This window comes from Oscarella lobularis, chromosome 2 (genome assembly GCF_947507565.1).
Source record: "Oscarella lobularis chromosome 2, ooOscLobu1.1, whole genome shotgun sequence".
Classification (NCBI taxonomy): Eukaryota; Metazoa; Porifera; class Homoscleromorpha; order Homosclerophorida; family Oscarellidae; genus Oscarella; species Oscarella lobularis.
Genome location: NC_089176.1, coordinates 394850 through 416788, shown reverse-complemented (window position 1 = coordinate 416788; position 21939 = coordinate 394850). Strand labels below are relative to the sequence as shown.

At 45.4% G+C, this 21939-nt stretch overlaps 5 protein-coding genes across 6 annotated transcripts; all 5 read right to left on the bottom strand.

Moving 5' to 3' along the window:
* Positions 1-2: 2 nt before the first annotated feature.
* On the bottom strand, positions 3-1623 carry LOC136200095 (bifunctional apoptosis regulator-like). The gene is made up of 7 exons (XM_065990423.1): positions 1430-1623; positions 1170-1380; positions 957-1115; positions 749-904; positions 547-696; positions 308-501; positions 3-248 (listed from the first exon to the last, which is right to left on the bottom strand). Exons 1-7 carry the CDS (start codon positions 1621-1623, stop codon positions 59-61), a joined length of 1254 nt encoding a protein of 417 aa, XP_065846495.1. The 3' UTR covers positions 3-58.
* A 1359-nt stretch (positions 1624-2982) lies between these two features.
* On the bottom strand, positions 2983-4295 carry LOC136200199 (bifunctional apoptosis regulator-like). The gene is made up of 6 exons (XM_065990547.1): positions 4102-4295; positions 3842-4052; positions 3638-3787; positions 3430-3585; positions 3226-3375; positions 2983-3180 (listed from the first exon to the last, which is right to left on the bottom strand). The coding sequence occupies exons 1-6, from the start codon at positions 4293-4295 to the stop codon at positions 2983-2985; spliced, it is 1059 nt and encodes a 352-aa protein (XP_065846619.1).
* Positions 4296-6156: 1861 nt separating this feature from the next.
* Positions 6157-7677, bottom strand: LOC136183958 (growth arrest-specific protein 2-like). Its single transcript, XM_065970773.1, has 4 exons — positions 6862-7677; positions 6724-6814; positions 6472-6672; positions 6157-6397 (listed from the first exon to the last, which is right to left on the bottom strand). The coding sequence occupies exons 1-4, from the start codon at positions 7645-7647 to the stop codon at positions 6231-6233; spliced, it is 1245 nt and encodes a 414-aa protein (XP_065826845.1). The 5' UTR covers positions 7648-7677; the 3' UTR covers positions 6157-6230.
* LOC136183956 (anaphase-promoting complex subunit 1-like) lies at positions 7660-14939 on the bottom strand. Of its 2 annotated transcripts, XM_065970770.1 has the most exons (46): positions 14842-14939; positions 14727-14786; positions 14577-14675; positions 14369-14530; positions 14252-14307; positions 13986-14175; positions 13544-13935; positions 13415-13483; positions 13277-13361; positions 13157-13222; positions 12967-13102; positions 12733-12908; positions 12647-12682; positions 12485-12594; positions 12358-12427; positions 12145-12304; positions 12021-12094; positions 11916-11972; positions 11732-11862; positions 11388-11676; positions 11289-11333; positions 11134-11240; positions 10999-11076; positions 10743-10944; positions 10547-10693; positions 10449-10498; positions 10219-10403; positions 10072-10163; positions 9937-10020; positions 9846-9884; positions 9717-9799; positions 9589-9667; positions 9461-9535; positions 9344-9405; positions 9207-9297; positions 9112-9159; positions 9011-9064; positions 8818-8957; positions 8682-8768; positions 8510-8627; positions 8392-8454; positions 8284-8342; positions 8104-8230; positions 8003-8056; positions 7862-7948; positions 7660-7811 (listed from the first exon to the last, which is right to left on the bottom strand). In XM_065970770.1, exons 1-46 carry the CDS (start codon positions 14923-14925, stop codon positions 7722-7724), a joined length of 4848 nt encoding a protein of 1615 aa, XP_065826842.1. In that variant the 5' UTR covers positions 14926-14939; the 3' UTR covers positions 7660-7721. The 2 variants fall into 2 exon arrangements, with proteins under 2 accessions (XP_065826842.1, XP_065826843.1); XM_065970771.1 differs by lacking the exon at positions 14842-14939 and having other exon boundaries at positions 14577-14665; positions 14727-14771.
* Positions 14940-14945: 6 nt separating this feature from the next.
* On the bottom strand, positions 14946-21919 carry LOC136183957 (tuberin-like). The gene is made up of 36 exons (XM_065970772.1): positions 21798-21919; positions 21663-21749; positions 21503-21613; positions 21371-21450; positions 21207-21317; positions 21068-21154; positions 20970-21021; positions 20792-20917; positions 20419-20492; positions 20247-20367; positions 20049-20192; positions 19844-19993; positions 19607-19792; positions 19379-19546; positions 19302-19328; positions 19198-19254; positions 19021-19143; positions 18846-18955; positions 18530-18797; positions 18376-18471; positions 18205-18317; positions 18074-18156; positions 17924-18023; positions 17771-17873; positions 17467-17717; positions 16759-17414; positions 16638-16708; positions 16520-16578; positions 16177-16473; positions 16038-16119; positions 15908-15994; positions 15671-15854; positions 15486-15619; positions 15351-15435; positions 15209-15297; positions 14946-15158 (listed from the first exon to the last, which is right to left on the bottom strand). Exons 1-36 carry the CDS (start codon positions 21912-21914, stop codon positions 15015-15017), a joined length of 4833 nt encoding a protein of 1610 aa, XP_065826844.1. The 5' UTR covers positions 21915-21919; the 3' UTR covers positions 14946-15014.
* Between the last annotated feature and the right edge of the window lie 20 nt (positions 21920-21939).

The following is a 21939-nucleotide window of genomic DNA, read 5'->3' as shown; positions in this document are numbered from 1 at the left end:
GGATAATCAATAATTATCAATACTAGAAGAAGGGCGAAGTACACGAACATCCATTTTTTTATGCAAATCCACTCATCGCTTTGACGTCCTTATACGCTTGCCTTACGCTTTGCAATGGCCAATAGATGATGAGAATAAAGAAGGCCCAATCAGAGATGAACGTCGGAGTCAGCGACCACAGAATCCCCGTGGTAATAAAATGATAAGCAAAACCACTAATCTCAGCAAATGCCACCGCTTTGAAATCCCTTCAAAAAACATATTCGCTAATAATGATAATAATTATAAAATAATTTTTTATATTTACCATCTGAGTCTGTTTAGTGTTCGTCTAAGAGACGTTGCATGGCTGATTGTTCGACAAGCAGCGTAGACGACGATCAAGAGAGCGTTCAACGGAGTCACGTCGATCCAATTCCAAGCAAATACGCCAATGAGATAATAGGGAACAACAAGAACTTTGAACCAGAAATCAGCAATGAGTTGGGTATCCGTAACGTTCTAGGGAGAAAGAGAAGGGAATAGATACTAAGTGCTTGATAATACCTTGTCGTCTCCTGTGTCTTTTGAGGCTATGCTGTGCAGAAAGGGAATGTAGACTTCGTCGTAGTGAAAAGTGTACGAGTAGAGGAAATAGGCGCGCGGGAAATTGTGTAGACAGACGATAGTCCACATTGATAATTTGGGATGACGATCCTATTACGTTATTAATTATAATTATTAATCATCATTGTTTTTGTTCGCTTGCCTTGAACTCCCATAAATCATTGGGCTGTTCCTCGTCCTTTTTGTTCTGGAGCTTGTTGAGTTCGTCTAAAATTGTACTCCGATGAAACTCACGCATAACGCCAAGCTCTCTTAGATCGTCATCTGTCAAACGAAGAAGAAGCTTTCCATTGATACTCTATATACATTGATAATAATTATTTACAAATAAAATTTTAGTGACTTGGTACCTCGTTGCGAAATGTTTCAATGTATGGCTCCGTCCAATCACCGATTTTTTTCATCCATAGTACGACTTCCTCAGTGTTCCAGTTGTAAACATGAGGCTTGGATTCGCTCCATGCTGATCCCCCTTCCTGCTCTGATTCACTTGAAAATAGCCACAAAACCTTAGGAGTACGTAAGAACAAAATATACGAGATTATTTCCTTGTTCTCGCTTACGATTAGACCTGCGATTAATAAACACAGTTTTCCACCGTTTCCGTTTCCGTTCACGTTCGCTTCGAAGTGAAATCCCGATTGCGGTCGATTGGGGCGTGTCGGGCGACTGTTCTGCTCGAATTCTCGAAGCACTCTCGTCGTTTCGCTGTCCGAAGTCAACGTCTCTCGTTTCGCGCGCATCTCGTCGGCGTACAGATTCTCAATCGCGTTTCTAGTGCGAAAAGTACTGCAAATAGTATGTATCTGCCTTTCTATCTTACCGCAGTGCTGTGTTGACTTGAGGATGGCCTTGCCACGGTTGGCGACACGTTAGGCAAATCGTTTTCCGCTGCGTCGACCACCAGCGCGCGAGGCACGCGCGACAGAAACTGTGGCCGCACGTCAGTGTCGTCGCGTCGACCATCAGATCCATGCAGCAGCCGCAGATGAAGTTCTCTCGCGTCGACTCAGCCATTTTTAGCGCGCGCGAATGATCATTGAAAGGCGGGGCCAGGCAGGAAGAACCGGAAGAGGGAAGGCAATCTCGTGACGACGTCTGCGTGCAGTATTGAATTAGCGTGAACTAACAGTCGGTACAGCTAACATGGGCACAACGCTTTCCTCCTTGATCGTGATGTGCTTCGAGTTTCTGAAGAAGATTTTCAGCCGGAAAACGCACCGAATCAGCTGGCGAAACAAAGAAGACGACAGACACCTTGAGATCATCGATGGTCTAGAAGAACAAGCAGCCCTCCTGCGAAAGATCGAGTACGACGTGAAACTACTTAGAATTGAAAGACAGATGACTTTTAAGTGACTTTTTAGTCTATGGCAGTACATAAAGACTCGCTGTTTCTGTTCAAACGCGGGGGCAGGGACGCCCCGCGGGGCAGGAAATTCCTCACTTGCGTTATTGATTGGCTCCATAGGTACCTGTATCTATGGTCCGTTCTCGTGGAAACCGCCTTCAAAAAACAACAAAACGTCTCAAAAAAGCTATAGGAGTATTTTGACTTAAAAAATCAGGCGTTCTTCTTCTGCTCGCTTCAAGTTTTTCTTTTGGCGGGCTGGTTTTTAGTCTCATTTCTCTCAGGCGCTCTCCTCTTTACGCCGCGTCTCTCGCGCGGCGACGACTTGCCTTTAGGAGACGACGTACTGGTACTAGAATCGAACTGCGAGATCTTGCTTCCTAACACACATGGCATAGTCATGTTTTTGACATGTAAATACCATCAAGTCTGAGTCAACCGATTTCCTTACTCTTCGCTGAGCCCACATCGCCTTTTTTCAACAAAGCACTCGCAAGCGGCTTCGAAGGAATTCTAGGACTTCTTCTCGGAGTTGACGTCTGCGTTTGGGCTACCTTTTCCCCGGAAACCCCACCATGTTTTTCTTTTTCTGACTGAACTATTTCCCCACCGGTAGCAGTGCTGATCGGTTCACAAGAGTCAATATCAGAAACTAAAGGCTTATAATGAAACAATCATAAACGCAGGTTTTTCCCTACTCTTCACAGCAGTGCGCTTCCTCTTCAGAAGATAGGTCTCAAGAGGACTCCCACCTCTGACCTTCACCATAATACAAGATCGAAGCACCTAATGAAAACACAGCAGTCAAATAGACGTCAAATTCGATTATCTCTTACCCGAACAAAGGCTCGCTTATCGCCAGGCTGAATAATATAGTATCCTTCTCCTTATCTTTTACGACCGAGTGCTCGTACCCGACCGTTTTGATGACGCCGCGCACGGCGACGTCAACTTTGACTGGCGTCGACGCGGATTTCTTCGCCTTCGCTTTCACAATAATGATAATGACCTTAAAATGATTTTTATTACCATCTGAGTCTGTTTAGTGTTCGTCGAAGAGACGTTGCGTGGCTGATTGTTCGACAAGCAGCGTAGGCGACGATCAAGAGAGCGTTCAACGGAGTCACGTCGATCCAATTCCAAGCAAATACGCCAATGAGATAATAGGGAACAACAAGAACTTTGAACCAGAAATCAGCAATGAGTTGGGTATCCGTAACGTTCTAGGGAGAAAGAGAATAGAATAGATACTAAGTGCTTGATAATACCTTGTCGTCTCCTGTGTCTTTTGAGGCTATGCTGTGCAGAAAGGGAATGTAGACTTCGTCGTAGTGAAAAGTGTACGAGTAGAGGAAATAGGCGCGCGGGAAATTGTGTAGACAGACGATAGTCCACATTGATAATTTGGGATGACGATCCTATTACGTTATTAATTATAATTATTAATCATCATTGTTTTTTTGTTCGCTTGCCTTGAACTCCCATAAATCATTGGGCTGTTCCTCGTCCTTTTTGTTCTGGAGCTTGCTGAGTTCGTCTAAAATTGTGCTCCGATGCCACCCACGCATAACGCCAAGCTCTCTTAGATCGTCATCTGTCAAACGAAGAAGAAGCTTTCCATTGATACTCTATATACATTGATAATAATTATTTACAAATAAAATTTTAGTGACTTGGTACCTCGTTGCGAAATGTTTCAATGTATGGCTCCGTCCAATCACCGATTTGTTTCATCCATAGTACCACTTCATCAGTGTTCCAGTTGTAAACATGAGGCTTGGATTCGCTCCATGCTGATCCCTCTGACTCACTTGAAAATAGCCACAAAACCTTAGGAGTACGTAAGAACAAAATATACGAGATTATTTCCTTGTTCTCGCTTACGATTAGACCTGCGATTAATAAACACAGTTTTCCACCGTTTCCGTTTCCGTTCACGTTCGCTTCGAAGTGAAATCCCGATGGCGGTCGATTGGGGCGTGTCGGGCGACTGTTCTGCTCGAATTCTCGAAGCACTCTCGTCGTTTCGCTGTCCGAAGTCAACGTCTCTCGTTTCGCGTGCATCTCGTCGGCGTACAGATTCTCAATCGCGTTTCTAGTGCGAAAAGTACTGCAAATATTATGTATCTGCCCTTCTATTTTACCGCAGTGCTGTGTTGACTTGAGGATGGCCTTGCCACGGTTGGCGACACGTTAGGCAAATCGTTTTCCGCTGCGTCGACCACCAGCGAGCGAGGCACGCGCGACAGAAACTGTGGCCGCATGTCAGTGTCGTCGCGTCGACCATCAGATCCATGCAGCAGCCGCAGATGAAGTTCTCTCGCGTCGACTCAGCCATTTTTAGCGCGCGCGAATAATCATTGAAAGGCGGGGCCGGCAGGAAGGGCAGGAAGGCGGATCGTAGGCATCATTGCGGTGGGAGACGCTTCCGTTAACTCGGGGCATCCCGCTAAATTGAATTAGGCGAACTCGGTTCAGCTCACATGGGCACAACGCTTTCCTCCTTGATCGAGATGTGCTTCGAGTTTCTGAAGAAGATTTTCAGCCGGAAAACGCACCGAATCAGCTGGCGAAACAAAGAAGACGACAGGCACCTTGAGATCATCGATAGTCTGGAAGAACAAGCAGCCCTCCTGCGAAAGATTGAATCCGACGTGAAAGTACTTAGAATAAGGAAGACAGATGACTTTTAAGTGACTTTTGAGCCGAGCACCGCAGTTGTACGGGTTGTATAGTATAAAAACTCGCTGACTCGCCGTTTCGTGCAAACCAAGTCGGGGGCAGGGCGCGCAAACTGTTCCAAATGGCTGAAGTGGCAAAAAAATTTATTCCGATCACTGCTGTTTCGGGTGTACGTGAATGCGTACGATTCGTTAGCGTTAGTCAAAATTCTGTAACCCAAAGTTTCGCGGCTCTACAACACTGTAAAGTTTAGTGGGCGGAGTAAGGCATGACGTCACTATAGGAACGGAAGTCGTTTCGGCTGCTTCTCAGTACTTTTTTGACAGCTTCTAGACGTCGAATTCGCTTACTAGCTATGATAGACCTTACCGATTTACGGTAGATACTGACACAAAGAAGCTATAGCTTCGACGTCTAGCTCCATTTTGGGGCAATAAGGGCCAGTTTCATTTTCGGGGAAACCGCTCCGTCTCCTAACTAGGTATGGAACAAACGCGGGTTTTAATGTGTAATTGAAACACTTTCAAACGGTTCTAGAGAGGCGAATGACGTTGTAGGCCTGATTTCGGCGGCTACCAAAATAGCGGCCGAAACTGGATGCAGCGAAAGGCACTAATTGCCTAAAACGGGGCCCAATATCGCTTATTCAAAGCGATCTGAACTAGAACTAACACTGGCCATACGTCCTTGTTGAGAAAAATCGTGCTGTAGAGGCAATCAAAAATGTACTGGAAGCAGCAGAAACACCCACTTCCGTTCCTAGTGTGACGTCACTGACTCTTCTACGCCCAAACTAAAGCGGCTTCAAGTCCGCGCCTAAGGATCGCGATCGTAATTGACTACCGCCATTAGAGTAGGCCTATCTATAGCTCAAGCATATCAAAAGTTTTCCTGACCACTTCAGAAGAACCGGAAGAGGGAAGCACCGGCCAGGAAGGCAAACTCGTGACGTGACTGGCCAATCTGAACAGCTAACATGGGCACAACGCTTTCCTCCTTGATCGTGATGTGCTTCGAGTTTCTGAAGAAGATTTTCAGCCGGAAAACGCGGCGAAACAAAGACGACAGGCACCTTGAGATCATCGATGGTCTAGAAGAACAAGCAGCCCTCCTGCGAAAGATCGAATCCGACGTGAAACTACTTAGAAATGATTTTTTCTATGGCAGTACATAAAGACTCGCTGTTTCTGTTTGTGTCGATGCCGAATTAATTAGAAGACGTCGTAGCGAGCTGTCAACGCGATACGGCTTAGGCAAATGACAGTAGAAGTCTGTCGGATTGTTGTCGCTGTCGGTCGGAAAGAGGACGCAGTGAAACGACGATCGGCGCGGAGATGAGGGGGCCTAGCCACCAGTGGCCGCATAGATAAAAGAGAAATGGTGTCTGGGGGCGGAGCAATTTTTTGAATGGGCGGGATCTTGTTTTCTGAGGACCAATTGGGCGTGTCTTTACGCTGCTTTGGCCGGCGCATGCGTTATCGATTGGCTTCCTGTATCTAAGGTCCGCTCTAAGGTCCGCTCTCGTGAAAACCGCCTTCAAAAAACAACAAAACGTCTCAAAAAAGCTATAAGAGTATTTTGACTTAAAAAATCAGGCGTTCTTCTTCTGCTCGCTTCGAGTTTTTCTTTTGGCGGGCTGGTTTTTAGTCTCATTTCTCTCAGGCGCTCTCCTCTTTACGCCGCGTCTCTCGCGCGGCGACGACTTGCCTTTAGGAGACGACGTACTGGCACTAGAATCGAACTGCGAGATCTTGCTTCCTAACAACACACATGGCATAGTCATGTTTTTGACACGTAAATACCATAAAGTCTGAGTCAACCGATTTCCTTACTCTTCGCTGAGCCCACATCGCCTTTTTTCAACAAAGCACTCGCAAGCGGCTTCGAAGGAATTCTAAGACTTCTTCTCGGAGTTGACGTCTGCGTTTGGGCTACCTTTTCCCCGGAAACCCCACCGTGTTTTTCTTTTTCTGACTGAACTATTTCCCCGCCGGTAGCAGTGCTGATCGGTTCACGAGAGTCAATATCAGAAACTAAAGGCTTATTATAACCCGAGAAACTATCACAACGCACGTTTTTCCTACTCTTCACAGCGGTGCGCTTCCTCTTCAGAAGATAGGTCTCAAGAGGACTCCACCCACCTCCGACCTTCACCATAATACAAGATCGAAGCACCTAAAACACAGCAGTCAAATTAGGAGTCAAATTCGATTATCTCTTACCCGAACAAAGGCTCGCTTATCGCCAGGCTGAATAATATAGTATCCTTCTCCCTTATCCTTATCTTTTACGACCGAGTGCTCGTACCCGACCGCTTTGACGACGCCGCGCACGGCGACGTCAACTTTGACCGGCGTTGGCGCGGATTTCTTCGCCTTCGCTTTCACTTTACTGTCACGCCTCTTCGCATTCCCGCTAGGAGCGACCGGAAGCGGGCTTTCCTTATGGACAAGAGGCGCGATTTCGCCTTCTTTGACATCAACAGGAGGCGAAACTTCGCCTTCCTTGACGTCACCAATAGGAGTTTCCTCCACTTCGTCCTCCTCTTCATCGAATCGATCGAGATTCGGCGAATCGAGTCCGCACTTCGCGGCGAGTAGCGAGAAATCGAAGAGCGTCTGAACGACGGCGCGTCGTTCGCTGCCGCGCGACGGACTAACGAGATCGTTCGCTTCGAAACGAACGTCTTCGCCTACGCCCAATTCGCGACAAAGCGTGAGAAACGCGGCGACGTTGTCGCGAGCGAATGAGGGACGCTTGTCCGCTTGGTCGCGCTTGTGGTACTTTTTAGGCATTGGCGAGAGCGTGACGGTGCACGGTTCGTCCGCTTCGCGTAGTTTTCGATACGATTCGTGGACTTTTTCGACGAGGAAGCACAGGGCGACGCCGTTTCGTAGGACGTTCATGAAATCGCTCGTTTCGATGTCGACGTCGATTGTTTTCTTGAGCCATTCGGCTACGGCTTCGAATTCCTTTCGGGAATAGGATTCTTCGTTCATAGACGTCATCCGGGTGGGGAGTGGAGTCCCGTAGGGCCGTAGATTTTTTTATTCACTTGGAAAAGGAATTTTGCACGTGACTGCTATGAAACTGTTCCAGCTCGCTTGGTCCACATACAAAATAAATCATTCTCCTCTTCTTCTTTTGATTTTATTTTCACTGTAGCGCTCATCTACAGAAAGAAAGAGATAAAGGAATAATTACAAGCAAAAGCAGCCAAACCATTTGCTCAAGAGCAGCTTTACTCGGATGACCAGCGACGCCGAATTTTCCTGTAACCGGCAAACGGTTAATCAACCATCGTTCCCTCTATAAAAAACAAACATTATATAGCTGTATCGAAATTCTAAAGGGACTTTATACCGGAAGTAAACCGGAGCTCTTGGCTGACAGGGCGGCCTCACTTGACATAGACACCTAGACTTCCTCACGTCAGAGAAAGTCACTAAAACACTATAACGAACCTTCTTTTCTTCCTCTGATTTCAAAAACACTGTCGAAAGGCTATGGTGACCCTTGGGATCATCTTCGTAACGACGATGCCCTGACCGTCGTTGAACCAAAAAAGATCCGCCGGAATGCAAAAGTTCCCTAGAGAAATCTTCTAACTCACGGCCATCTCTGTCTTATTAATTAGCACTAACCTTAATTTCTCACTGCCTAGTAATTTTCGTGGAAGATAACGGGGACTTGACAGAGCAATCTATTCAACGCCAAAAAGTGACGAAAGTACTGTCAATTTGTTATCTTACCTCCAGCATATCTTCAATAGGTGGAATGATGCAAGGAGCTAATAACGAGACGCGCGTATTTTCCTACGAAACTCGCTTGCAATCGTCTTAATTAAATCGCGTTGCGAAAATTACGAACTTTGTACGTGACAGTGATTGGCACGTAGCACGGTTTCATTGTGTCGACTTCTCTCGTTACGAGAAGCCTTCGTTCGCACGCCAAGACGTAGAAATGACGAAGCGCTTGCATGTGATACCTGAAATCAAATCAACGATACTCAGAGAGCAAAGATAAAAGAAAAGACTAGAACCTATTGTCTACACTCGTCGTTGGAAACATGGGAAAGAGAGAGCACATGAGTGCGGCTATAGCCCCATTGGTTCGACTGACGGAGTACCTTGAGAAAGACAATAAAATTTCAGATATTTTAAATACGTATTTTTTACTGGCCGCCTCCGAGAAAGAGCAGGCCGAGAGCCATGTGGACGGCCATGTGGGAACCGTATCGAATTTCCGGTCCGTTGAGGCGAGGATGAAGCTGTCGGATAAGTCGCATGACGCTCAAGTTGCCGGAACCTGCCATAACCTGAGAAAAAAACGCAAGTCAAATTAATAAATATTTACAAGAAGAGAAGCTACCAGAGCCAGAGCTAGAAGGCTGCAGTCTAGGCAGTATTCAGCAGCAAAATTCGCCTACGTACAAAAATTCGAACGCTCAAAAAGCGACAAAAATGATTTACCTCTGACGGAGAAGACGACAGTTTTATGAAATATTTCACACGTTCCATCTAACATCGATATCCATTGAATTTTTATCAATGCTTTTGAGACTTACGAGACAGTCAAATGCCGCTTTGTTCGATGTGCCAGCAAATCGCATTCCTATTGCCATGCATGCACCCGCTATGACGTGAATCCTGATCTCGCTAAGGAAGAAATTAAACAAGTAGGTTTATCACTCCTATCACTGACCCCAGCATCTTTGTTTCGGACGATTGTTGGCGAGCGAAATCGCCCGATTTTCTGGCTACGATCTATCGCGCGAAAAGAACGCTTACATCTCACCAACTTCAAAGGAAACTGGCGCACCGGCGGAACGTGGCTGTTCACCCACGTAGACGATGGAACGACGCTGTCCCATAAAATCAAACCACGACAGAGCGTCTGCAAAAATACGACTCAGAGAAGAGACGCACTCTGTTCAAAGGGGGCTATACCATCAACGTCAACATGTCGGGTCGGATAAATTCCAACATGAAAATACTGTCCGGCACTTTGAGCCAATTTCCGACCACACTTTAAATTAAAAGATATTCTGCGTGTATTTTTTATTTATCTCGCTCACTCGTCGTTCGTTTTCAAGTACATTAGTCCTAAAGCAACGATGGCTGGGGGACCAGTAACGTGAACATTTACACCGGGTCCTTCCTATAGACAGGTGTCTATTTCTAATTTACGTATTTAGCATTCTTACGTGGATTTTATAGCAGACCGGCTTTTCCTTATAAAGCATCTAAAATTAAGAAAGATAGGCGACATTTTTACATTTATTGATTTATTTTGACTTTTTCTGGCCCGCCTCCAGTCATGTATAGTTTCAAATTGTCGCGTAGTTTCAGATCGGCCAGCCCCATTGCCGTATCGCCTTTCTGAAACAAAAGACTAAGTCTAGAAGGAGGGATTTTAACACGTGCACTCACCCCAAGTGTAACCATTCCCAGAGCGAGTCCCGCCGCCAAAGCGTACGACTCCCGATTGTTCGAATGCTCGAGTTCCGGCCCAGCCGGACGTCCTAGAGAATAAATTAAAAAAAAGTAAGCGATTCGAGACGAATTTCGCCGACGTGCCGATATCAGCGAGTAAGACTTGAGTGATGTGACGATGAGCGGAACCCTGATAGACGAGACCTAGGCCTATGAGAGCCGCCACTTGAGCGAGACTGGGAACGTTGAGTTGAGTCGATCCGGCGGGCAATAAGGCGGGTATGTGAACGCTTAGAATCCGCGTCACTTCTAAATCCATTGTCCCACGCCTAGAAGAGTTAGTAGGGGGAAATAGGGGAAGCGATGGGGAGCACCTGGCGGCTGCGAGACCAATGAGAAGACCAATAGTCGTCATTTCGTGAGCCTGGATAGTCGTAGAAGTCCGATACAGAGTCGCAACGGGCTCTCTTACCTTCGACAAGTACGAATGCAGATGATGAACAGCTAATTTCTTCAGATGACCGTTTAGACCGAGAGCGAGAAGGAATCCAGCCTGTTCGTTACTGATTTCGACTTCGGCAGACGACGGCATATTGTAGGCAATCCACGCCGAGCTTACCTAGGGCAAATAAGAGGCTTTCGCCTTTGTTCGACGTCTCCCTACTCACTTCTTTCATGTTGGGATCAATGCAGAGTCCCGCAGCGACGCCGTTGTGAAAGCTCGGCCAGTTTGTCATACTGGGCGGCGTTTCAACGTTGCTCAGCGATATTGTATTGTCGCGAGGCGGCGCACGGCCGTTTAGATTCAATTTGGGGATCGATAGGGGTACGGTTATAATGGGTTTAGTTGTTCCGAGAGTGAACATGCCTCTGGATAGAAGATAGGGGGTCCCGTGTTCGCGTTGTTGTCAAGGAGAGGTTTACCTAGCAACGGGTAGAGACATCGTTCGCTGGCAGACGAGAAAGAGACGTTTTTCTTGAAGTTCGATGAATTCGTGATCACTGGATATTTATTTGAATTTCGTGGGATTTTTTTGAGTTTTTTGGATTTTACTGTACCTGACTTCGGGTTTCTGTTCCAGCGCGATTCGAACCGGTTTTGACGACTGCAAGAGACGACACACTTCGCGTATGCGACGATCTTGACTGAACCGAACTCGAACAATCTAAAAAATCAACAGAAAAGCGGTGAAACGGCCGGCAAAAACGCCCACTTCGTCGTCCATAAGATGCTCTGTCCCGTCAAAATCATCGAACGCCTGTCCCAATACAAAATAAAAGAAACCCCGTCGATTTTTGCCTCTTTTTCGTGCCTTTGATGACTGCTGGACTTCTGGTGACTGTTTGCCTTTAGTGACGTGTGAGAGTAATCGGTATTGGATCGTCGTCACTCGCTCCTGACGAGCCAAGTCGTCTCGACCGAGTAAAACGTAGCCTTGTGTCGGTAGACAGGCGGGCGGGTTTTCTCGACAGCGATCGAGAACGTCGTTTAGGAACGAAGCGACGCCGCGAGGTAGCATGTCGAGAAGATCGGGCGTCCAGCGTCGGGACGCCATAAAGAAGAGGGACTGTTCCGCGGGGCTGTGAAGATCGCCGGGGAGACTGGGATCGAATTATCGAGGGGGGGACTATTTGATTGTGTCGTGGGATCGCTTACTTTTGTAGGACAGTGTTTACGTCACGTAGGATCTCATCCTTATTGATTGGACTTTGTCCTAAGGGTTTGATGATGTTGGAAAGAGTTGGCTGAGTTGGCTTATTCTGATCAAAGACGAGAAGGCTGAAGAGCTGTGCAAAAAAAGCGACTCGGAATAGGCTGAATTTAAATTGAATTTACGTACGATACAGACGTCGATGCACGTTCGATTAACGCGAGGAATGACCGGAAAGGCATCCTCCTAAAAAATCAATTAAAAGATCTACAAATTAAAAATTTATTTTGTTACCTGTAAGTTATCCAATGCGTCAAGAAGCCAAGCGATAATCTGCGGCGGATCTTTGTACAACGGATCGCAAATAGCTATACATTTAATGAGAATTTGCTCTCAATGATTACGGGTTTTTGCGTACGTGAATCGCGTTCGAAGTTCACTTGCTGAGTTTGCAAAGTCGGATAGAGGTTCTTGTAGTATGAACTGTACGAATCCCACTTCCAATACGTCGTCAAAATGAATAGAGTTTCGGCTAGGGTACATCGTCGTTCTTTTAAGAGTTGATTGAGTCGCATTTCCTAAAGAGAAATCGCTTCACATTCGGGATAATCCACCGTACAAGTGCCTATACTTCGTGAACGAGATGAAGGGCGAAGATTACAGTGGAAATGCAACCTGACAAAAGAGGCGTCGAGTCAAAGCTGACCACGACGACGAAAAAATTCAAAAAGCTCGAGATTAATTAACGAATTATTTACCAGAACGTCTTCGGAGGAGGACTTTTTCGCTTTGACGTCATCGTTTTCGGAAGACAGCGAAGATAACGCGATTCGCCACAATTTAGAATTGAATTCGAAGACAAAAAATCCTAAGAGAATCACTTTTGATTTAATAACAAAATTTTAGAAAACAGTACTCACCTCTATGGTCATTTCATCAGACCCAATGACGTTCTTCTAATCAACAAAAAAATCAATAATAAATGGATTTACGCGTATAACCTGACCGGCTTCAATCCGGTGCAATTGAGAAGAAAATCGCAGAAGAGTTTAAACAGCATTGCGTCATCAAAACCTCGAGGCGACGATTCATTGGTCAGACGGATTCGTTGCCATTGGCAAAGAAGACTGTGAGCCGTTGAAGAATCGAGCGCATCCACGAGACCCTTGATGCAGAAATCCACTAAAAAATAAGCGAAATCTCATTCGTTTGAGAGCTTATTGAAATGGGGACGCCTAACCGGATGTTGATGATAAGGCGGACGACGGAAATGAGCCTACGTAGACGTCATCGTTGCTCGTTTCGACGATAATGTTATCGCGAGCTGTTGCGAGGAGACGACTGATTGAGAGATCGTCACATAAAACGCGACATATCTATATATAAAGGGAGTGTATTGTAGGACTAATAAGAGTCTCAGTCAAATAAACCTCGTCAAGTCCGCTGTAGAGACAAAGACGTCCGTCGTTTTGAAGCACTAACGTCATCTTTGCATTCTTGGAGACGAGAAATTGACCAATTATTATCTATTTATTTATTTTTTCATTTACCTGTAGAGGAACGATGTCTTTGACGTGCAGTATGCTCTGCTTTTGAACGGACACTTCCTCTTCGCGCACCGTGTACTCAACAAGCCTAAATTAAAAAATTAAAAAAAAAACGGAGTGTTGGAAAGTGAAACCCCCGACTTCGTCTCATTCTCGCAACACAAACAAACGTACGCCTGCCCAACAAGATTCTCACAAAGAAAAACGCGCCTAAAAAAAATAAGGCAAGAATTTATTTAATTAATTAATTTTTTAATTTGCTATGAATACCGTGCTCTCGTCGATTCGAACTCATCCGTCCAAATTCGCACGAGATCAACAGCAAGCGATGACGTCACGCCGTAGTTGCTTGTATACACCGTCGTCTCCACTTCGGAACAGACTGTCGTCGATGCGGCGGATTTCAAACGCGCTGGCGCGTCCAACAAGCGAAAAAACGGCGACGTGGAGCTCTTCACTTCTCCCCCACTTCCGCCTCCTTGATTGAGTAGCCACTTTCGATGGAAAATCTCTTTTACGAGAGAGCCGTGGCCTCGTCCAATGGATGACTTTGATTGCAATGAGCCTTGTGACGGAGGCGGAAATGTTGCCGTGCTGTCGCCAAACGAAGACGGGGTTTCGTGTTTAGGTTTGACTGAAACGGAATCACCAAGGACAGCCGACTGCTCAACGAATCTATTATATATATATTTATATATTTATTTATTTTTACTTTGACTTCTTCGCGCATTTGCCAGATTGAGTGTCGTTTGGACTCTGAGTCGTAGCTGATGACGAGAGACGAGTCGTTGCACGTTGAAATGAGACTGTGCGGCGGCGGCGGCGCGTTTGATGTTGGCGGAGTCAGAGCGACGGACGCAAGTCGATCAGCGGGATGTCCAAGATAAAATAATTCGAGAAGACTTTATAGAGAAAATGATTATTAATAATAATAATAATTATTATTATTATTATTATTATTATTATTGACTGTGTTACTTTGTGTCCTTGCGTTGAATCAGTATTCCCTCTCTTAGGGGAAATGCTGATGCGACCTTGTATGAGAAGAAGATTTTTTTTTTCCCGGGGTTGGATCTCGCCTCGCGGCTAGCTTACGGTGAACGAAAGCGGTACGTCGAATCGGTCGCCTGAACGCATGTGAAATCGTAGGGACGACTCGTGGACGATGCACAAGCCTCGAGTCAGTTCTCGACGAAAAACAGAAGACGAGCTATTGAAACGATTTGAATCCAAATTGACGAAAGAGCAGAGAAATGCCTGGAGTGTTCTTCATCGAATGCTCTTCCTAATACGTTCCACGTACCTTTTTTACTTTTTCTTCGACGGTATACGACGTTCTCACTGTTCGCGCGGCGTCGCTTAGGCCGTTCGTGACAACGACGTTCTTTCCGTCTATATAGACCTGTTGCGAGACGTTCGTTCGCTATTTGAGCTTTATAGGACGCGTTCGTACTTCGACGGGTCCGCTTTTGTCCGCGTCGTCTTCGACGATGGACCAATGCGCTGATTTTCCCTGCAGATGGGCGGTTGACGGTGTTCTCTTCGTGCGACCGATTCGCTTTGTTTACCGATGTTGCTTTCGTGCGTCTAGTGTCCCCTAGAGGCCTGAAACGGCTTAGGCGAAGGCGAGCGGCGGGCAGATCGGTTGACATGGTTCGAATGTACGGGACCCTAAAAAAGACCGCGCTTTCGCTTATGCGCGTATAAATCTCTGCAAAATAGACACGTTCTTTTGATCAGACTACGTAAATGCAATGTAAGAGGCTTGAGCTTTAGAACTGTACCCGACTTTGCCATACAACTGCTTTATCTTTCGCAATCGTTCCACCCAATTCGATCCTTGTACGTCACCGTATACTTGCTCGCGATACGTTAGACAAGCCAGCTAGGACAAAAAAATCAAAACAAGGACACATCCTAGTCTTAAAAACGTACATCGGAGACAAGAGCCAATTGTCGAGCCAATACCGGAAGACGATTATCAGATATAACGTAAGGACCGAGATCAGCGATTCCAACAACAGCTACAAATAATTGATTTCGAAAGAAATAAATTGATTAATTGTCAATTAATTACCTGAACCCTCTCTAAATCGTATCGCGACTTCGTTGCTGTTCATATCGAGAGGTGTAACGATGATGTCGACGGAATTTAGACGAGACTAAAGAACGTTCGGCGAAGATACTCTCTCTTATTAGAAGTAAGTCTTACTTTGATGACGTCAGGAGGATAAATTTCGCCACTGTCATTATACACAATCGTAACAAAATTGTTTCCAATGTGCAGCTTTTTTGACGTCATGGAGCTCGTCTGTTGTCCCATTAAAGTAGCGACGTGAAAAACGACTGATAAAATAAAAATATTTTTGATCTGTGTTAAAAGAAACGAAGTCTTGCCTTGCGTGACGCCGTCTTTCCAAAGACAGGTAAAATCGCCGTCTTCTCCAGTCCGATGCAATCCGCCTAGGCAGACTTCCGGCTCTTGGCAATCGGACAATCGAACGAGACTGCCGATGCCGTTGACGAATTGACAGTAGCGAGAGGAACCCCACGAATTCGCCAAAACTTCATTTTCAGTTCGCTAAACACAAGAAGTCGTGGTTCAAGAGATGAGGGACCCCCTTCGAAGCGCACCTGTCCGTTTCCAACGTAAATAAGACCGATTTTGTGAGTGCTAAAAGCAGGCAAATGATCTAGAACTTTGATCGCTCGTTCCATGCCCTAGACCGACGATTATAATCGTTTTATTGATTCAATAGAATACCTCTTCTTGGGGTAGAAGAACGGGACTATTCGCATCGCCTAAGAATCCGAATATTTGCCCATAGAGCTGCATGAACACAAAGCTAAAAAACGCAAAGACAAAAACGTGATTCAGACATGCAATACAACTATTCTCCTACCTTGGATCAAGAGCGCTTGAGTCTCGCTGCGAAATTGACGTCGGATCTTTGGCCGAAGTCGCTAAGAGACTAGCAGACGGCGTCGCTGTCAACGTGAGGCTCGATTCGGGCTCTTTGCTTTCAAAAAACGTTTCAAGCGGCGAACGAGGCGACGTCGGGGAGAGCAACACGTCTTCGGCTTCGCGACTCGATTGCCGAGAAAATCGAGCCGAAACCGCGGATGGATCGTTCAGAAAGAGACAGAGTTCTGGACACGATTTGTTTCTCAGTAAAGGACTCAGTGACCGGGTCGCCACACTAATAAAGTAAAAATTGAAAAATAATAAAGCTCACGAAGACTTACTCTTTTTGCTCTTGCATGTTTATTAGCGATCTCTCCAACGGACTTTCCCCCAGCTGAGGCTGTTAGAGTACACCGAAGTGAATAAATAGCGCAGTAAGAAGACTTTGGACTATAATACCGTCTCAAAATTGAAATCGCCTTTGAGAGTGCTTGCACTGGAGGGAATTGGCTCAGCAGTCGTTCGACAAACTAGAGAAAAATCGCTCTGATTTTTATGTACTTAGTTTTCGTATACTGACCGTCAGTTTCTTCTTCTCCTTCTTCTTCTTCTTCTTTTTCTTCTTCTTCTTCGTCGGCGCTAGCCGTTTCCGTCAAAATTTCGTCTCTAGAAATTCGTCTTCCGTCACCGGTAAACGGGGAGTTGACGGGTAACGTGGGCCAACGCGGTGCCGGTCGAACAGGCGACGACAAACTCGACGAATAAGGGCTAATTCCGGCGCTGCCGCCTTTCTTCATTCCTCCTCCGCCGCCGCGAATCGCCTGTATCCGTCGCAGTGCAAACGACGTCACGCTTCCGCCGTGATCCGACGACAACGAGAGCGGCGTATCGCTACCGGCGACGCCGCCAAATAGCGGCACAGAAGCGACGGACGCCCGAACGGGTTCGCCCTTGTTCTCCACTCTCATAGTCCACGATATATTCGCCGTTGGACGACGCACCAACACGTCGGCCCAACCGCGACCGACGCCGATGTCGCCACGTCGAGCGGCGGAATCGAACGGCGACGCTCGATCAAGAGAATCGATTGAGTGAAGCGAGGCTAATGTTCCAGTTCGAGATGACGACGCCAATTGGTCTTTTCGCTCTAGCGCCGTCGTGATGGTGACGACGCTTCGTCCGACTAACCAGCTCTTCGTCAGACCGCCGTCTGTCATCCATCGTACAGTATTCGACCTTTAAATAATTAAATAGCGTCAATTTCGAAGAGAGACTATTGTTGTTTTACCTGGAAGGATGGGTGTGTACATTCGAGAAGGTGTAGTGAGCCATTAGATCGGCGCAGACTTCTTTTAGCTCGTCGCGAAGACTTGCTGATGCTGTCAATTGTTTTTTGCTCTCTTCGTCGACTGATTTCATTGCGTAGTCGCTAAAATTCGGCGATTTTTGTCGTTTTATGATTCGAGGACTGACGAGTGGGGATCCGCTTCCGCTTCCGCCTTGGCTTTCGCTCGCGAGAACGTGCAACGAATCGAGACGCTGATAGAAAAGATGAGCGAGTGCAAGAAGAAATCGTTTCTTTTCTAGTTTACCTTGGAAACGAATTGATTAACGGATTTGCGAAATTGAAGAGGAATTCTCACGAACCACGAAAACGTGACGTGAAACGCTAAAGTGACAATAAGCGAAGAAAATCTAAAAAAAATACAAATAAAGACAGAATCCAGATTTCGGCCACGACTTACTTAGTGGAGTCTGTATAGGGAATAAGCATGCTAAAAATCGAATGATAGTCCTTCTCACGACACCCAGCATGCAACGGTTCCAACTCAGACCAACTCAATACTAAAATAATAGACTAGGGTTCACTAAAAAGAGTCGCAATGAGACTGTACCTTGAAGACATTCGAGAAGTGGACCGGATAAATTGACTGTGGCTGATAGTTTGGCCATGGATGATAGAATCGAGGGCAGGAGTCTGCAGAAAACGAGATTTATCGTTATTTTATCACATGGGATTAGTTACCGTTTGATAGGAGACTCCGAATTCATTTCAAGAAGGCAAATCTTTATGGAAAGAAGACAACTTCGACTGCAGCGACCTGAAAGCCCGCGTTCCAAACATTCTAACAGTTCTTGCTACAACAAAAATGAAATTTCGAAAAATAAATTAGACTTAATTAATGTTCTAATCGACCTTTCTCTTCAAGTCTCCAAAATATGACGTCAACGTAAACAAAGTCTTATAAAAGTCTTCCAAGCAGTCTTTCGAATCCCCATCTTTAACCAGAGTCTACGCAAAAAGCCTCTCTATATAACTCCCCCCTTTTCGCATCCTAAAACGATCCTACCGAAATGACTTTGCACAAAAGTTGACACAGCGTGTCCAGGTCGACGTCACAGGCGAGCATTAGAGTCTTATTGCGCAATGCAGCCGACAAAAACTTTCCTACGACCGCTAAAACGTCGCCATCTCGTTCCTGCTGCAAGCACATGAGCAAAGAGTCGAAGGCGTTGACGTAGCAAATCGGTTCTTGGTGTGGCATAGCGGCAAAACAGGCGGCTTTGCCAATGGGCAAAGGGCGACTACTTCGCCTCTTATTTAGAACGTCGTCCTCGCTAGAATTAATCTATAGGAGGATTTCGTTTCTGGAGTGCGCTTTTCACCTTTCGTCGCACGTTACAAAGGGGCTATAATCGACGGTGGTGTTATTGGAGCAAAGGAAGCCTAGCTGGTGAAGAGGATTGGCTCGGAGACGAAGAAAACATTCGAAAATCTGAGCGCAAGTACTCGAATAATATTCGGCCTGTATCTTTGTTTAATTAATTAATAGAAGATTACCTGTTGGCGAATTCTTGACGCTCTCGACGACGTGTCTTGTCTTTTGTATTGGAGCTGAACGTGATTGACGAGAATTCGAAATAGGCAGTAGGAATGATGCGGCGGAATGTGAAGAAGCTTGTACTAAGGAGACTATGGTATCTAGACGTCGTATTCGCGACGATTTTCATTTCTCACTTTGAACAACTCCACGAGACCGATCATCGCCGTTTCGACGTCTTTACCAATTTGGGTCTAAATAAAAATTAATTTCGCTAAACGTACGAAAAAGAGATGCCCACCTCTGACTCCATCGTTCGTTTAACAACCTAGAAAAACAATCCCAGGACCGTTATATTACTCCCTGACTATTTCTTACCCTTTCGATGACGACAACCAAGCTGAAAAAATGCGGATTCGTGCATCCAAAAGCCAAATCCAAGTGCAGCTGAACAACCGCTTGTCTCACGTCCACATCACCGTCCTCTTCTATAGAAGGAGTCGACGAATGAAACAACGGTAGAACGACAGACTCAATCAATAGATCCTTTAATTAATTTTAAAAAAAACATAAGTCCCAAACGCTTTAAATAAAAACGTCTCTCACCTCGAATGTGTGTCGAATTGAGCTAAGAACGGCTTCCAGAACGGTAAGCGCTTTCAGTCTGACGTTGGTTCGCGCGTCATTGACGTAATAGCGAATGAGCACGGACTCTAAACTCTGTATCCAGTCGCTCGCCGAAGGATCGATGGCGCGCGCTCGAAACGAGACGAGCGTCAAAGCGCATAATTCCTACGAGAAAAAGAATTTTGAGAATTTTAATATTTTTTTTCGATTGCGTACGGGTCGTTTGCACGTGAATCGTTCGGCCAAGCTGAAAAATCGTTTCGCTTCGCCGAGGAATTTTCCGCTTTCGCACGATCCTTCGACGCAGCTGAAAATGTGATGTAATTTCCGGGCGACTCGACTTCCGTTAACTAGACTCTTCTCAGACTAAAAAACACGTTCTCTCTCTCTTAAAAATTAATCGTTATTTTGGCTGTTTCACTTCGACGAAGACGCTGATTGATTCGAGAATGCTAAGAACGAGATCCCACGTGACGTAATCGAGTCTCTGGCCTTCCTTTTCGATTAGACGTTCCATGGACAAAACGGCTTTATAGAAAACTGAGGGATGTCCCAAATCTAGAGCCTATAGGAAGAAATCGACTAATAGAAACCGTGCTATAGAATATTCTCGCGAGACTTTTAGAATAGAAGGTAGAACTGATGGAAAGGAGTGCTTTAGAGAAGAGACGCGTTGACTGCCCCATAGGGACTCTCCCAGGAAAAAAATAGCGCCTTGAAGTAGACAAGGATCGCTAGCACTACAACAAGAGGATCCAGACACTAGAGATTAAATTATTTCATCATCATACTTATCTTGAAGAATTTCGCAAAGGGTGTAGATTCCTCTGTGGCCAAGATGAGTGCCAAGAAGCTTACTCATCAGCTAGAAATAAAAAATATAAAATAAATGTATTAAATCACTTAAAACTACATTTTGTGTACAAGGTATAACAGCTCAAGCTATAAAAGCTAAAACTAATGATAAAATTGGAGCCATTATATATATGAAAATGTTAGCATGGTTAGGAATAATCATTTCTTTTGTAAATAATTTTACACCATATGCAATAAACCATATACTCCAACAACATTAGGTCCTTTTCTACACTGCATATACCCTAAAACTTTCCGTTCTCCTAAGGTTAAATAAGCGATTGAGATTATTTATTTATGTAGCAATACCTGCCAGCTGACATGAGAAAAAGTCTCTCCGACAACTGTGTGGCATAGTGTCGTTATTGTCGGTTGTAGAGCGGACGTTGGCAGGCAACTGTAGCGAAGAACACTGTCCACCAACTCAAGACACGACTGAAGAGAAAAAGGGTTGGGATAAATTATATTAATTAGGAGTCGCACGTGCCTCAACGACGCCGGAAACGGATTCGAATCGATCGCAGATTACGCACGTGTATCTTGAAGGGGAGATATAGAAATTAATCTTTTGATTTGCTGACGTACTGAACGAGGCCTGAAATGACGGATTCTTCAAGATACGATGCGTTGAAGTGGATGACGTTGACAGTCAGTTTCAAAAAAGCGGAAAGTCTAAAAACGAAATTTTGAAATTGAAAATGTGAAAAATGTCTGAGGGGGTGACTTTTCGTGGTTTGCCATGACGGGCATCCAGTTCAAAAGCAGTGGACCGATGTCCTGTTCGAACGACTGAACATTGCGACCTTGCCCCGTCAACTCAGTCAAAATACCGAGTCTAATAAGAAAAAGGACATTATTTTAATTGAATAATCAACATTTTCTTATTACCTCTGAGCGAAATCTTCCTCGATGTTGTGCATAGCTACAACGCGAAAAAAGTGATGTCTCAGCAAGCCGAGTTCCCCGTACTAAATAATAATAAATCGAGAATGTCTTTGTCTATGTTTTTTTCCTTTTTACCTGTCCTCTTATCAATGCTTCCAAAAATGCCAAGACGATTGATCGGGTTTCTAATGGATTGGACGGTCGCAGAAGATCTTTTATGGCAATCCAAATGGATTCGACAGCGTACTATAGGAAGATTATTATTATTTATTATTTCCGTTGTCGTTTTCTTTGCCTCTTCGACTCGTTGCTTTGCCACGATGTCTGTGAGCTCCTTGAGTCGCAATAGTCGGTGCACTAGCGGATTTTCGCGGCTAAGTTCCTGTAGGAACGATTCACGCTGCAAAAAACGTTTCGAAGGGGAGTCCACCTTGACGGTATCGACTCCTATTGTTATATCTTCGGGATCGAGTGTCAGAGAATGCTCTGGGTCTTCGCTGCGTCGTCGGAAGAGATTCTGGAGCCTTTTTCTGAATTCGCTAGCCATTTTTTTAGGCGCGTACGGGATCTGA

Coding starts and splice junctions, on each gene's coding strand:
- LOC136200095 (XM_065990423.1), bottom strand. CDS start 1,623: ATGGCTGAGTCGACGCGAGAGAACTTCATCTGCGGCTGCTGCATGGAT. Junction 1,381..1,429: donor CAAGTCAACACAGCACTGCG/GTAAGATAGAAA, acceptor TTTTCGCACTAG/AAACGCGATTGAGAATCTGT. Junction 697..748: donor ATGATTTATGGGAGTTCAAG/GCAAGCGAACAA, acceptor ATAACGTAATAG/GATCGTCATCCCAAATTATC.
- LOC136200199 (XM_065990547.1), bottom strand. CDS start 4,295: ATGGCTGAGTCGACGCGAGAGAACTTCATCTGCGGCTGCTGCATGGAT. Junction 4,053..4,101: donor CAAGTCAACACAGCACTGCG/GTAAAATAGAAG, acceptor TTTTCGCACTAG/AAACGCGATTGAGAATCTGT. Junction 3,586..3,637: donor TTGAAACATTTCGCAACGAG/GTACCAAGTCAC, acceptor CAATGTATATAG/AGTATCAATGGAAAGCTTCT.
- LOC136183958 (XM_065970773.1), bottom strand. CDS start 7,647: ATGACGTCTATGAACGAAGAATCCTATTCCCGAAAGGAATTCGAAGCC. Junction 6,673..6,723: donor GAAGCGCACCGCTGTGAAGA/GTAGGAAAAACG, acceptor ATAAGCCTTTAG/TTTCTGATATTGACTCTCGT. Junction 6,398..6,471: donor CGATGTGGGCTCAGCGAAGA/GTAAGGAAATCG, acceptor GTGTGTTGTTAG/GAAGCAAGATCTCGCAGTTC.
- LOC136183956 (XM_065970770.1), bottom strand. CDS start 14,925: ATGTCAACCGATCTGCCCGCCGCTCGCCTTCGCCTAAGCCGTTTCAGG. Junction 14,676..14,726: donor ACAAAAGCGGACCCGTCGAA/GTACGAACGCGT, acceptor GTCTCGCAACAG/GTCTATATAGACGGAAAGAA. Junction 14,308..14,368: donor ACGTACCGCTTTCGTTCACC/GTAAGCTAGCCG, acceptor TTCTCATACAAG/GTCGCATCAGCATTTCCCCT.
- LOC136183957 (XM_065970772.1), bottom strand. CDS start 21,914: ATGGCTAGCGAATTCAGAAAAAGGCTCCAGAATCTCTTCCGACGACGC. Junction 21,022..21,067: donor GTCATTTCAGGCCTCGTTCA/GTACGTCAGCAA, acceptor CTCCCCTTCAAG/ATACACGTGCGTAATCTGCG. Junction 17,415..17,466: donor GTACACACCCATCCTTCCAG/GTAAAACAACAA, acceptor AATTATTTAAAG/GTCGAATACTGTACGATGGA.